This window comes from Quercus robur, chromosome 5 (genome assembly GCF_932294415.1).
Source record: "Quercus robur chromosome 5, dhQueRobu3.1, whole genome shotgun sequence".
Taxonomy (NCBI): Eukaryota; Viridiplantae; Streptophyta; class Magnoliopsida; order Fagales; family Fagaceae; genus Quercus; species Quercus robur.
The window spans coordinates 48,359,920-48,375,600 of NC_065538.1; the positions used below are offsets into that span (position 1 = coordinate 48,359,920).

Consider the following 15,681-nt stretch of genomic DNA (forward strand, 5'->3'; position numbering starts at 1 on the left):
AAAAGTGAAAGGATAGAGTAGGAAAAAAAGGAACGAAGTTGGTAAAACTTCATTGGCTCCATACTTCTACTTCTTTAAGGAAAAGGTGTTCTTCTTTACTTCCTATTACTAATCATCACACGCACAAGCCTTCGTGACACTGACTCCGTTCCTAACTAAAATAGAACTTCCTCTAGTTGACTTTTTCTAATTGTTTTTTTTTTTTTTTTTTGGTTCTGATATAGGGAACTTCAATTTGAAAGTGTAATGTAAGTCAAGTTCAATACTTTTCAAAACTTATGTTAATCTTTAATTAGTAATTATATTGAAAAAGGTGATTATTAAGTAAGGGTTTAAAAGTTAAGTTTGATTTAGGGACCAAGTTAATCAGTTTTGAAAAAAATTTCACTTGATGGTATTAACCCAAATCTCAAAAATGTTAAATATTAACGGTATTTTGCCCCTAAAAAAAAAAAAAAAATCCACCACACTTTTTTTAAAGAAACCATTATTATTTAATTACAATGAGGAGAGAAAAGATTCATAACATCGAGGATATGTATGTTATGCAAGCTTATATCAAGTCCCATGATAGCATATCATTAGCCTCAATTCTAACTTGATTAGTCTTTTTTGGATTTAGTGCAAATATGATTAATACTTTCCTGTGGTCAATTAGTCCAAAATTTGGAGTGTCCTGATAGAGTTCTACATCCAATTGGAATTAGAGGAACCAAATTAATTCGTATTATTTCCCAGACGGAACCAAATCAATCTCTTGATCTTTTGATAGGCTTCTCACGTTTCTTGAGAAAAAAAAAAAGTTTACGTTTTCAAAAGGCTGAAGTTACCTATCTAATCCAAAATGTTTCAATTTTTGTTTATTTTGTAGTGTACTACTCTATAATATATATACAATATTTTTCAAAATATTTTGAAATTCTTGTTTTTTTATTATTATAAGATTTTGAAATTCTTTTGATATGATATGTTGTTTTTTGATTCAATGTCAATTCCATTTGCTTTAATCTTTTATCACCAAGGATTGTTTTTTGATTCAATGTGCACTTCCATTTGCTTTTATCACCAAGGATAAATTCATGTTAGTACTTAATAGCTGTTTAATAAATTTTTTATATCCCTGAAATTATTGTTTCCTAAAAATCATTTAGGATTTTAAAGTATTCTTCAGTATGTAATTTAAAATTTTCTTTTAAAATAAGTAAAACTTCACAATATATCGTACAAACTTTTAAAAATCTTAAATCCTCCCAAACTATACCGTAAGGGGGTCAATTTTCTCGACTTGTTCACATATTAGTAATTTGGTTTAAGCTGGGCCAAAATAACAAAGGAACTTATTTACTTTCTCCTATTTGGAGCTAGGCTGCTTTTATAAAAGTATGGTGGGCTAAAATTGATCATGGACTCAACTTCAAAATCAAAGTGGCCCCCTTAGTTGGGCTACAATAAAGAGCTAATTTTATTTCAGTGTTAAATTTCGAATTTTTGTTGTGATCGACTCTGGACTTTGGAGTCTGGCCATATCCAAAACCAAGGGGGAAAAAAAAAAGTCTAGGTTGACGTCTTTTTTTTATTATTTTAATTTTAATTTTAGAAAATAGTAAAACTATGATAGTGATACACAGATTTATTCTCTACCTGAAGAAAGAATGTGTACAATTATGGTTTTTTTTTTTTTTTTTTTTTTTTGAGAAGAAATAACACTTTTATTAAGAAAAACCGGCTATATCATCCTAAAGTACAAATTAAAAAGACTTGTTGTGAAACATCCTTCATTCACACAACACATTTTGGGACATTAATCGAATATTTAGCTAGATTATGAGCAAGATTATTATCTTCCGTCCTAGAATGAGAGTAAAGTAATTGAGTAAAAAATCTAGAAACAAAAAAAATCAGCATCTTAAATGAGAGGAGAAAAATAAGTGAGAGACTGCCCACCCTCCTTCAAATTAAGCCTTCATGATGAGGATTGAATCTCCTTCTAACACATCACAAGCAATACTTATATAAAAACCAAGCTTAAGTGCATGAATAGCAACTAGAGCTTCAATCTCCTTAACTTGGAAAGCTTGAGGGAATTGCTGAGATAAAGAGGCAATGATGAGGCCCTAGTTGTTGTGAATAACCACTCCAATGTCGGATTTATTCTCATGGCTAAAAATTACTCCATCAAAATTAATCTTAAACAAATCAGGAGGTGGGGGCTGCCATAAGTTACAAGGCTTGGGAACTCGGTGTTGCTTGGGAGGTTGAATTAAGGAAAATTCTTCAAACCGATCTTTGGCATTGCAACTGGGTTTATTCATTCTAACTTGATTTCGCTGAGTCCAAATCAACCAAGCAATCATAGCAAACAGCTCTAGGCTTTGGTGCTTTTGCAAAATCCAAGACATAAGCTCTTTAAAATCCAAAAGTAAGTAGTAAGGCAGAAATCCCAGGCATCATATGTAGACCATACTAGACCTAGCTAAGGGCATACCCACTGTGGGCGTAACGGGGGGGAGTACGCCTCAGTCGAGTGGACCAAGGCGGAGAAGGAAAAATGGAGTCATCATGTAGATTAGGTGTAGGAACCATAAATATAGCGTCCTTTGTGGAAGGATTGATTTACTACCAGAGCATGTATTTGGAGTTTAGGTATGGGGATGGGAAGGTGTTAGACACCTAACCCCACTCGACCTATGAGTCGGCTTTCATTCATCGTATCTTATGTCTTAATCTTATTAAAAGCATATTCAAAACTTGTATTCTAAACTCACACACACACACACACACTAACATACATCTAAGCAATATGAAATTTTCATCACAAACCCTAGCATACATCTATCATGAATCTCATTATATCATATCTAAGGTAGAAATATAGACATGACAGCAATCAAACATGGGTTATAGGCATCTAAACATCAAGAACTCATCATTCAACCAAGCATGTTCACATTTATCATCGAAAGCATATTCCAAACAAATGCATGTTCACATGAATGCATGACTTACCTTACTTACCTTAATACATCACAACACCTATGCATCGATACATGATCATGTTACATGCATGTTCATGGCAAAACAACAAAATTGGAAGATAAAACCCTAATCTAGCATGTAAAGAACATCCAAGGCAAACAAACATGGAAGCAAAGACATATACACATGAAAACAAACCAAGACAAAGGCATATTAAACAAAAAAAAGTAAAGAAATAGAAGCAAAAGGTTCAGATCAGGGTTTCTGTGCATGAGTATGCTTGTGCATACATAAGGCTACGTGTGTAGCCCAGTTGTATGTGTACGCATACTTCGAGTATGTGTGCGCATGCAAAAAGCATGCATACACATACACGCCCTAACCCTAACCCTAACCTAGAAAACAAGAACACAATAGACAGAAACTTCAAATCTAGCAACCTAGCATGCTTAAAAACAGAAAAGCTTCGTAAACCTAGACTAAAAAAAAATATTAAAACATATATGAAGCAAAAGAACCAGAGAAAAGCATAATTAAACAAAGAAAAAGCAGGCAAGAAAAGCTAGATCCTTTACCTCCAAAACAAAAGGTTCCTTGGCTTGATTTTAACTATTCCCCTCAGTCAATCTATTCACAACCAAACTAAGATTAGTTAGCAAACCTTGAAATTTGAAGATTAGGACCAAAATAGGTCCTAATAAGAAAAATATTGACTTGACTCTTGAGGATGTTTTGTGAAAAACTCCCTTTTTTATTCGCTTTTTCTAACAAATCTTATATTTTCCTTTAGGATTTTCTCTGTGTTTTGAAAATGAACCATGTATGGCTTTTATAGTTGAAAAATGGGAGTTAGGAATGGCTTCCAGACAATGTGAGATTCGTTCCAAAACCCAAACTTAAATGTAGAAAACTTGTCTTTCATAGTTTCTGGAACCCTAACATGTGTACGAATGCTCATGTATGCGTGGTCTTTATTTTCCAAAAATAACTTATTTAATTCACAAAAGAGTTATATTTTTCAAAAATACTTTTCTCAAGTCAATTTCAATTTGATCGGGCCCTAAACCAAACTTGGGCTTTGGAATTCTAACATCATTGAAGAACAGGGACCCGAGTCGTAAGGGTTATAAAATGCGGTGTCTACACCCCAAAAGCATGTAGAGTAGATTTGGGGGCTGCCTTGCATCGGTCACAGAGCAAGCAATCAAGAATAGCTTGGCATACCATATTAGTTTTTGTGGGCATAGAATTCCTACAAGCCCTGCCAAATGAAATTCTTGACTTTGGGGACACTTAAGGACCAAATACCCTTCCAAAATTCTTTGTTAGGATTTTGGGTCTCAATAAACATATCGCCATCAATCTCTTCCATCAAAAACATATATCCAGATTTACAAGAATATTTCCCATCTTGAGAGTCATGGGCCAAATAATTATATCCACCGAAGCACACCTAGCTAGTGGAATTCTCTTAATAATTTCAACCTCCCCAATTACAAAAATGCCATCAACCATGTCCATGTTCCATTGTCTTATGGAAGCATCAATCAAAGAGTCCACCATAGCTTCCTCCATAGATTCAATAAATGGGGAAGAGGCCCTAGTTGGTTGTTTTATGGGTAACCAGTGGTGTTGCCAAATGCTCGCCGACTTCACATCTCCAATGTGCCAACAATTAGATGTGAAAACTTATCATGTGTTAAAAGATATTGTGGTTTGTGCTCAATATATTATGGTTCAAGAGGACTAATTATATTTTTAGTCCATGTAGTTTTTGAAGTAGCTCCTATATATACCCTACTAAGGTTTTTATATATATATATATATATATATATATATAAATAAATAAATAAATAAAACCCAATTTATGAATATTAAAGAAGTAGTCATTTAGGTTTTCTCTCATAGATGTAGACTGTTAGGTTAAATCACGTAGTTCTTGTTCTCTTTTGCTTTTGCTTCTTTCTTTATTTGAGATTCTAACATGCTATTAAAGCATGTGATACTGAGTACAAATCTTATCTCAACCCTACCTCTCATTTAAAAAGTTAAAAATTTCATTGTTAGGATCCACTTATTAAGGGAGAGTTTGGCCACATAGAATAAGGGGGAGTGTTAGAATATTGATTAAGTGTTTAACTTCACCATTCCATAGAATTGAGAATCAATTTCCTATATATTGATGTAGAGAAGTAGAAGTGAGAGAATAAAAACACAAAGATTGTGTGGTTTGGCCAAACGACATACATCCAAAACACAAAGCCTTTAGTTGCTACGTTTTTTACTATACTCAATTATGTATTATAATGAACCTTAAGCATGGTATATATAGCAGCTAGGATAACCCTAGTTGGACCTACAATATACTCTAAGCCTCTTGGGCTATTAAATAAACCACAATATCTTTCACATTGCTCCTCACACTCAAGGTGATATCAGAGCCAATAAATCCAAGCCTTTGATTTCTTTTACTGTCCCTCCAATGCAATAACCTAAACCTTAAATTCTTAAGCAATCACCGTGGTACTTGCTGCAGCCATTAACAAACCCTTGCCACCATCACTGAGATCAAGTAACTTACCCATCACTGTGAACCACCATATATAGTGGTTCTTGCCAACGACAAATAGCTGGACTGAGTTGACTTAATTAATGGAAATAAAGCAGCAAAATCACAATTTCATCCCAAAGTTGCCTTCATAGCAAATCGTGACTACCACATCTCAAAGTCACACTAAAAGCCCTTCTAGCCTTCTACCATTAATTGCTCTCTTTTGGCTTTCGCTTATCTCTTTATTTGAGATTTTAATAATATGGGTTCCACACATTTTGGGGTAATCTTAGTTTAACTTTTGCATGTTGAATTTTCCATATATAAATCATAGCATAAAAATGCATAAATTTAGAAACACTTTTTACTTGATAGATAATAAGGGGGAGGGAGGTAGGTTCAAATCACATACATTAAACACCATAACTATTGGGTTATTAATTAAACATTCTCCTAAATTTTACTTGAATGAGCAATCTAGATTTGTAAATAGTTTATATTTGTAAATTTTATTTTCTTAAAAATCTTTGAGCACAAAAGATCAAAGTTCCAACTTTTTAACTTAACTTACAAAAGCTATTAATTTATAGAACGGTACTATCTTCTCCAAAAAAAAAAGATAGAACAATACTGGATCACTCGTTTTTGCCCCCTGTTGAAACCTGGAAGTTTTGGAGCTATGGGGTCCAATGCTCGAGTTTAATTACCCTTAAATAAGTACGGATGGGAAACAACAACAACAATGGAGTTGATCATAATATTTGATTGAAATAAGAGTGGGGTTGTTAGAATAGGTAATTAATATTATTAATATTGTAGTTGATGAGATCTGCCACTTTAGAAAAGGCTTTCTTCTTTATCGGATGGACAAGGGGAAAAGAGAGTCAGTCATACTGACTCTTGACTTTTTTGGTTGTAAAATTTGACCCAAAAGTCAGTCATAGATGTTCAGTTTAACTAATGATAGGGAAAAGCTCATAAATAAGCATTTCAAATAAACTTCTTCCTGTGGGTAGAGCATAACAGAACATGAGTATCGCCTCAATGTAGGGAAATTGCCTCAAATTCTAATTGAGGCTTAAAAAGTCAATTAAGTTACTTAGTTGAAGAAGAAAAAATTAATAAAGGTTTCTTTTGTTTATAAGGAAAAAGAATATTCTTTAGTATCAAAGGAAGTCTATTTTTTATTAAAGAAGTAATGTATTCCTAGTCCAAGATGGAATATAAAAAATTTAATAAATAAACAATATTACAAAGAATTTGGTAGATTTGGGTCAAGGGTCCTCCCTATGGGGAGAGAGAATATAGAGTGTGAAACAAAGAGTATGTGTGTGAGAGTAAAGAAAAACAATGAAGTTTCTTTCTTTAGCAGTGAGACACAAAGAGAGTGTATGTGAGAGCTTGTTTTTCTTTAGCCGTGAGACATACATAAGAGATATTGTAATTAAATTGAGAATATTGTAATTGAATTGAGAATAGTGAAATTGATTCGAAGTTTGTCTCGTGGTTTTTCTATTCAAGGAGAAATGATTTTTCATGTAAATATTCATGTTCTTGTGTGATTGCTATTTGGGATTTGATAATATTGGTGGTGGTAATATTATTTGGGACCCAAACTCAAAACAAAAACAAAAACAAAAAAAGGATATGAGTAAGATTTTAATTGTGATTTATGATCCTAGGGAACATTATTAGTCCCAAAAATTCAATTTGTTGAAAAAAGGAATTGGTTAATTTTTCTCTTGGTAACACATTCAAGTTTAGCCACAACTTGTGGGTGACCAAATCCAATGTATTACCGGGAAGATTCATTGTTTTCCCATCTTAAGAAAACTTTCATCTTTATTGTCCATGATATACAAATGTCACAATTCATACTGCACAAGGAATGCATCTCTGTGGGAAAACATCCCTCTTTCCCATGTATAATCTCAAATCTAACACATGCTATCTCCCGATGGAAGCCTGAATATTGAAGTATGTTAGTAAATCTTTAGTATGGCAAGCTCTTAGAACTTGTGCTGATCACAAGGGTCTTGAGCTTAGAACTGTCCTCGCTAGCATTGGCACGCCGTGTTATCATTTCCATATTCTTATGTAAACTTTGCTTCACCAAATTCTTCATCATTTTCTTTCCTACTTGAGCCTCCATTTGATTTATAGGTGAACCTATTGTAATCCTTCCTGTTTGTGGGCCAGAATGTGGGCCCATCTTTGCATGCCTCTCGTCCTTAAACCATTGCAATAGCTTTAGTGCTCTCTTTTGGGCTAGAGGACTACCCAATAATGCCACTTCAAGTAGCACCGACACAATTCCTGACTTGGCCATTTTTTGGCGTTGGGCTGAGCTTTGATGGGCCAAAATCATTAAAATGTAAGCTGATAACTCTTGGCATTTGGGTTTATCTTCCCATGTCAAAGTCTCTATCAAGCTTTGTGGCACCATTGGACTATTTTCCAATGCCTTCTTTCCCATTAAGGTCACCACCAAGTGCCCAAGTGTTGCAAGGGCTTTCTCTGATAGTTCTTTTATTGAGGTGAGCATCAGGAGGATCTGTACCGCCCCATTAGAGACTAGAGGTCCTGCACTGTCTAACACTGTGGACAAGTTGTATAAAGTACCCAAACACAACTCTTTAGTTTCAACACTTGAGCTTGATGATTCTAGAATGCTTGTGAGAAATGGGAGAATTTCTGATGAGGCAAAAGGGAATTGGTTGTTTGCTAGAGAAGACAATGATAGGAGCAATTCAGCAAATTCACTTCTCGTTGATTCGTCTATAATATCAATGTTCTTTGGTAGTTTGGATAGTATTCCTGCCTCCACCATGAGCACCTTGTTCCTGATTGGACAAAAAAAGAGAGAGAAATTGACAAAGAAAGATTAGGACCAGAAGCACAACATGTTTCAACTCTTATCTAACCAAGGTTGAAAATAAGAATGACACATAATTCGAGTCATAATGACCTCCAAACTTTTTTTTTTTTTTTTTTTGAGAATCTAATGACCTCGAAACTTGAATTGGTTATTTAAATAAAACAAGCAAAAATAATAGGTTAAGGTAGCTTAAAAAAAAAAACAAGTGGTGGCCTGTGATTGCATAATTTCCTATAAAATATTCAAGGGGTACCCATTAAATAAATCTCTCTGATCAAAACTAACCAAATTATTTAAAGAATTCCAATCTGGATGAAGTCAATAGATCTGTGTCGGAAAGTGGAGTTTTCATTTGTCTAAAGATTATTATTGGAATCTGAACCACTACGCTATATCTCATAGACTCTGATTTTTCTAATTTTTAAAAGGCAAATATGTCGCTTCAATAAAACACTGTTCCCTGTCCTAATTTTCCTACCGCTGTGGAACTTAGAGGACAGTCAGCGCACCTTATGGCGCTCTGATTCAAGGGCACATTTTGCTTAATTATATTTTGGTTCTTTAAAGCTAACGATACCCCCCATCATATACTATGCTAGCAATGGTTTATTCCATCCATGATCAAGATGCTCTATATGATCTTAAATTTTTTATATATTTTTTTTCTTGTAATTAAAATGGGTCATTCAGGAAATGCATGAACACACGTTAGAAAGCACAAAAGCCCTAGTTATATGGATGATGGTCGGGTGCTTTGATGAATTTCAAACAATTTTATAATTACTGATTTGGTCTATTTCAAACAATTCAGGAAATGCATGAACACATGTTAGAAAGCACATAAGCCCTAGTTATATGGATGATGGTTGGATCAATGCTTTGATCGATGGGCTGCATATTTCAAATAATTTTATAATTAGTGACATGCTCTATTGTAATCATGCATATATAATAAAAATAATGTTAGTGATATACTTATTTGAAAATTTTACCACCTTGACAAGTAATAAAGATTATAGAAAGAAAAAAATTAATTGAATCCCTAATTATTAGATTCAAATGTGTTAAGCCGAAAAAGCCCTTTATTTTGTTCCATTTTTACTATCTACAAGGTTTTTTTTTTTTTTTTTTTTTTTTTTTCTAAAGACTATCTACCAATATACTTCTACATCCATGTCAAAAAAATATATACTTCTACATAAAAGGTTTTAGGTAACCATTACCCCACCCTTGAATGTAGATGTCAATTGCCACAGATTCGCATGAAAAATAGTAAAATGAAAAGGAGCAGAGAGCCCATCTCTCCTACTTACAATTAATATTATCATTATTAAAGTGGTGAGTATATATATTTATAAGTGCAACAGCCTAGCTAGATCGAGAAGTGCATGAAGACCCATTCATCATTGCCCTTTTTAGAAACATTTATGTGCCATTGTTTTTTGCAACATTTATGAAAAAAAACTAGGAATTATAGAGGGTCCAAAAGTCCTCATCCGGTAGCAATGCCAACTACCACGTGAAGTGAATCGTGAATCCCTGGCTATTAATTATGAATTATCACTACTCAAAGAGTCAAAGAGTGGTGGTGCCCATAAGGGTTCCATCTTGAGCTCAACAATGTCAACATTGTTAGGAAAATATCAAAATAAACGGAGAACGCCAAAAATTAAGATAAATATAAATACTTTCCACGTGGGTTCACCTTTGTTTCATATATATATATATATATATATATATATATATATAATTGGGTTTTTATGTGATTTAAAAATACCCTTGAACCTTAGATTTGATGGGAAAAAAAAACTTAAAGGACAACAAAATAAAAATATATCTCCAACTCTATTTAAAATGCATACAAAATATGACATTCTTTTACTAATTCATGTCTTCAAAAAAAAATCCAAAATTCAAAAAAAAAAAAAAAAAAAAATATATATATATATGATACTAGACCAAAAAAAAAAAAACCTCATTGCACACGCGTGTGATGAGGCAAATATACACTAAAATGTTTTCACTGTGCAAAAATTTTTGAATGAAATAAGGAGTTATAAAGGAAAGCTTATTTTTATGTTTAATCACTAAATACTCTTCCTAATTAGTCCCTAACCTTACAAAATGTAAGGGTCCCATCTTTTATTCACCCATCTGTCCTAACAAACTTATACAACCAATCAAAGCTAAAACCTAGACAAAAAGGATTAGAAGTTAATCTATTTTGGCAAATAAAAAAAGTTACAAAAGAATATAAGCAAATCTTCCACTGGACCTACACGTGACGCATTCCTATTCCTATAACCACCCAAACCAAATATTGCTGACTCCATAAACTTATAATATTACTCCATGAAAAAATAAATAAATAAAAAGAAGGAAATTTAAAACTTATTCAATAAAATCCATTCATGCCTTCAATTTTCTTTGTTCCAAAGATGAATTCCACTTGCATCAAGATGATTAATTGCACAACTAATTAGAAGCATACATGCAGCTGGTGAATGATAGTATGGTCAATTATTATGCTTGAAATATCAAAGAGGAAGTTATGCATGATGCACCCTTTTCCAACTTTCTTTAATATAGTCATACCAATAGAAAAATAAAACACCAAAAAGAAATCTAAAAATATATATGTGAACAACTAGAATAGGGAACCATTGATTTAATCCTACAAAACGATAAAAATAATTGATTTTCTTATGAACGCAACTTATGCCATAATTATTGACCGTGAGTATTTACAATTATTTTAATACAAATAATAAATTTACGATTTTTTTTCAACAACAGGCAATCTATCCCATCAAAACTATGAAAAAAATTTACATCTCTAAACCTTTCTTCAAAAATAAATAGAGAAATGAAGAAATAGTAAAACTTACGTGTAAGTTCCACGAGCAAGCTCAATCAAAGCCGTGACCCCAACAAGCCTTCTACTAGGCACATCGGAAGCCACCATAGCCACCAACACAGGTATAACTTCCAGCTCCGCCATCAACTTCCTAGTCTTCCCATCTTCTCTTGCAAGCCTTTCAATCTCCATAGCCGCCTTTTCTTTCTCTTCCCACCTCCCGAAGTGAAGCTTCTTCACTGACCTCTGTAGCACCACGGCCGAGTCATCCTCACTTTTCTCTCTTCCCATAACTGGCTGTACTACTACTTCATCATCATCATCAACGCTACTTTTGATACTCACTACATCGAATCGATCTGTGGTCGACCCGTATCGCTTGCGAGCCGCCTTTGATCGTAGGAACCTTCGGATTCGACCAAAGAACTGGAGCTTTATGTAAGACAATAACCAAATAGGAGAAGAAGAAGAAGAAGAATTGGACATGTTTGGGGGTTGTGAGGGACACATAGTGAAAGAAAAAGAGAAAAAGAGAGAGAGAAATAGTTAGTGGGTTTTGTTTCTTTATAGTATAAGTTTTTCTGTGAGCCTGACTTTCAAAAAAATAAAGGGGAATATGGGATGAGTGGGACAAGGAGGAAGACGACTTTGAGAGCAAAAACGAGAGGAAGCACAAAGCACATGCAGAGGAACAGTGCTGCCCATTGTAAACTCACAGACCGTGACGGATATTTAAGACAAAGTGAGGGATCATGAGCTTTAAATTCCCATTATGCCCATATTTATAATATCCCATATTATGAAATGGCCATTTGAGATAAAAATACAGAAAATCATAGTCCACATTCACTATTGTAAACTCTACTTTGAAATTGTGATTTAAAAAGGCAATTTTAGTACGGTAATGTATAGTGAGTACGCACTAAGAAAATGTGTAGGTAGGGCTTATATAGGAAATGTGTAGGTAGGGCTTATATATTAATCATGCTCAACTCATTCATAATCCGATGGCTTAAACTATCGAGATAATTAATTACTAAAGTAACGCAACGCGATATACTCTCTCTTATCACATTGATTTGAATTTAATAATTAAATATTTATTATTATATGAGAAAAGGGAATAACCCATCATTATACTCCCTCTCGAAGTATTAGATTGTATCACTCCCGCAATGATCTTTAAATTTTGGTCATAGCACTCTGTCTTTGCTCCAAATTTTAGAAACAGGAAAATATTACTAAGAAAAATTAATTAGAAAAAATTTAAATATAAATTCTTAAATGTTGTAACTTTTAAAAAAGATAAAGAGTCTTATTAACAGTGCCTTTAAGGAATTTGTTAATGAACTATTTTAGGAAAATTTCAATACAATTTTCATGGAAAATATAAAAGGTTGTAAAAAAAATTAGTTACATTTTTCTTTTCTCATAAAAAGTTTTTAAAATTAGTTCTTAAACCAATACTCTTAGGACATTTGTAAACTTTTTCCAAAGATAAAATGGTCTATTTTGCACTAACCAAAACAGCTACATGATTGAAATTAAGTTACAATCCATAAGAATTTAAAGAAATTAAGTTAATAAAATCCTTGTTTAAAATAGTCTTCATTAATTTTTCACCTTATTTGATAAATAACTAGAAAAGAACACATAATTAGGCAGTTTTTTTTTTTTTTTTTAATGTTTTGAGAAAAAAGAATGCTTATATTAAATAAAGATGACTAAGTTAGAAATAACTGGTGGTGGAACATCCTCCATTCACGCAACAAAGTTAGAGATATGAAAAGCATACCGAGCAAGACTATGAGTAACTTTATTATCTTCTCTCTTAGTATGAGAATAATATAATTGATTAAACAGTCTAGAACAGAAACGAACATCTTCAATTAACAGAAATGAACATCTTCAATTAACAACCCATCCAAATGCAAAATATCCTTATCAAGTTGCAAAGCTGACAAAAGAGACTGGGAATCACCCACAAAAACAACGTTGGCAAATACATAATTAGGCAGTTGATTTGTTAAATAAATGATTAGAAAAAGAACACATAATTCTCCTAAAATAATGTTTTAAAGATTTCGTTTAACTAAATCATTGAACCAAAAATATCAACTATTTGCACCAAAGTAAAAGGCAAAACAAAAGTACTAAATGCATCCACTATCTTTTACAAGCCAAGTGTACACATTAAATGAATCTACACAAATAATTATATTCATTTCTAAATGTAAGAAAAAATATTGACAAAAATATTAAATGTTCATTAAATAATGTCACAAAGAATTCGTTTGTAATCCCACTTATTTAAAATCAAGATTAATTAATCTTGGTTTAGGTGTGAGCCACAGTTATGGCATGTGAATGAGAATCAAGGGCATTAGCATTGATTTTCTCGCGAAGCATCATAGATTTTTTGTCATCATATTGATTACAGATTATAGACGTGGCATGCATACCACGAAATAGCATCATAGATTTTTCCTTTTCTATTCTCAACCACGTTCTCGAAAGCATGGTGATTGATTGTCAAGATTTCTTAGCAAGAAGGGTGAAATCACCGTTCATATATGATGATGATCCGCTTAAAATTGTTTATACCACACAAATATAATAAGCTAAGAAATGAAATCATTCAATCGATCTTGCTAATTTCAAATGGAATAGCTAAGTTACAAACCCTGTTGCATAATGTAGCACAGATCTTTGGTCACGGGCAGAGAAAAAAAAAAGTGACATTTTACTTTTTAGTCTTGGATTGATAGTTTTTTCAACTTATTTTACCATTTGATTCATAAACTCATTTTTTATGCATTATTTTAAACTACAAAAACTTAAATTTAAACAATTGATTGATGACATAACTATTAATCTTTAATCACCTTAAAATTTTGTAAGGTTGGAGAATATACGAAGATAATATAATTTAACGGTGGATTTGTCAAAATTTGCATTCAATTAAAAAATATTAAATGGCGTAACATTACTTAAAGTTACATTAGATGTAACTTGAACCCAACTCAATATATATATCAAATCCACCATTAAATTATATTATTTTCGTATATTCTCTATACTTGTAAAATTTCAAAGTGATCAAAGATTAATAGCTATGTCATTAATCAATTGTTTAAATTCAAGTTTTTGTAGCTTAAAATAATGCATAAAAGATGAGTTAATAGATTGAATAGTAAATAACATCCAATTAACACGAAAATTGGCATGAATGTTAAGAACATATAATTCAACAGTGGGATTTTCAAAATATGAATTCTATAACAAGTTATTGGATGGTATAACATTACTTAGAGTTACATTAGTTGTAACTTGAACCCAGGAATATTTTGGATACAATTTTTTAGATAGAGACAACAACTTATTGGTTCTTATCAATTTTTTAGATAAAATAATAATAAGTTTTTTAACAAAACATGCAACATGCATCTACACTTATTGTTACATTATCAATTTCTTTAAATAATGTAACAATAAATATTTTAACAAAACATGAAACATGCTTTTTAGATAAAATAACAATTTTAACAAAACATGTGACATGCATCTAAAGTAACAATAAGTGTTTTAACAAAACATATAACATACATCTAACTTTCAGTTGACAGAGACAATAACCTATTTGTTCTTATCAATTTCTTTAGACAAAATAACAATAAGTGTTAAAAAAAAAACATGTAACATGCATCTAACTTTTGGTTGATAAAGATAACAACTTATCTATTCTTATCAATTGCTTTAGATAAAATAACAATAAGTGTATTAGCAAAACATGCACCATGGTCTTTCCAGCTAAAAATCTATTATCAAAATTTCAAAACTTATATATATTCACCAATGGTCTTTCCATATAATCTCTCTTGCATCCCACATTTGTTTTTTGTTTTTTTGTTTTTTTTTTCAAGTTGCAACTTACACATATGTATTTGTATTAGAATTATTTACATTTTGCATAGATTCATGGGAGTTGATAAATTTATATGATGCTCTTTTTTTTCAAGTTGCAACTTACACATATGTATTTGTATTAGAAAGATTTACATTTTGCATAGATTCATGGGAGTTGATAAATTTATATGATGCTCTCTCTCTCTCTCTCTCTCTCTCTCAATTTTTTCCTAATAAAAACTACTCTCATTAATTATTAAAATAATTTTTTATTAATTGTTACGAAATGTTTTCTCAAATAAAGAGATAAAATTATCAATAGTTTAATTTGCATAAAACTTTATCATTTAAATTCTGTTTAAACTAAAAGGGTATGTTTGATACACTAAATGGGAATTACGACAGGAATTGTAATATTTATTACTGGAAATAAAATGTGTTGTAATGTAATAACTAAGCCTATTCATTAATTTGATTGTGAGTTATAACATTAGAATGAAACTTAACATTTAT

The 15,681-nt window shown here is 32.0% G+C and overlaps 1 protein-coding gene across 1 annotated transcript; it reads right to left on the reverse strand.

Annotated features, from left to right (window-relative positions):
- Positions 1–7,351: 7,351 nt before the first annotated feature.
- On the reverse strand, positions 7,352–12,002 carry LOC126726176 (uncharacterized). Its single transcript, XM_050431308.1, has 2 exons — positions 11,294–12,002; positions 7,352–8,370 (listed from the first exon to the last, which is right to left on the reverse strand). The coding sequence occupies exons 1-2, from the start codon at positions 11,770–11,772 to the stop codon at positions 7,521–7,523; spliced, it is 1,329 nt and encodes a 442-aa protein (XP_050287265.1). The 5' UTR covers positions 11,773–12,002; the 3' UTR covers positions 7,352–7,520.
- Between the last annotated feature and the right edge of the window lie 3,679 nt (positions 12,003–15,681).

Excerpts from the sequence above, each read along its gene's own strand:
- LOC126726176 (XM_050431308.1), bottom strand. The coding sequence starts at position 11,772 with ATGTGTCCCTCACAACCCCCAAACATGTCCAATTCTTCTTCTTCTTCT. Across the intron at positions 8,371-11,293 it reads CTTGCTCGTGGAACTTACAC|GAACAAGGTGCTCATGGTGG; the intron begins GTAAGTTTTACT and ends TTGTCCAATCAG.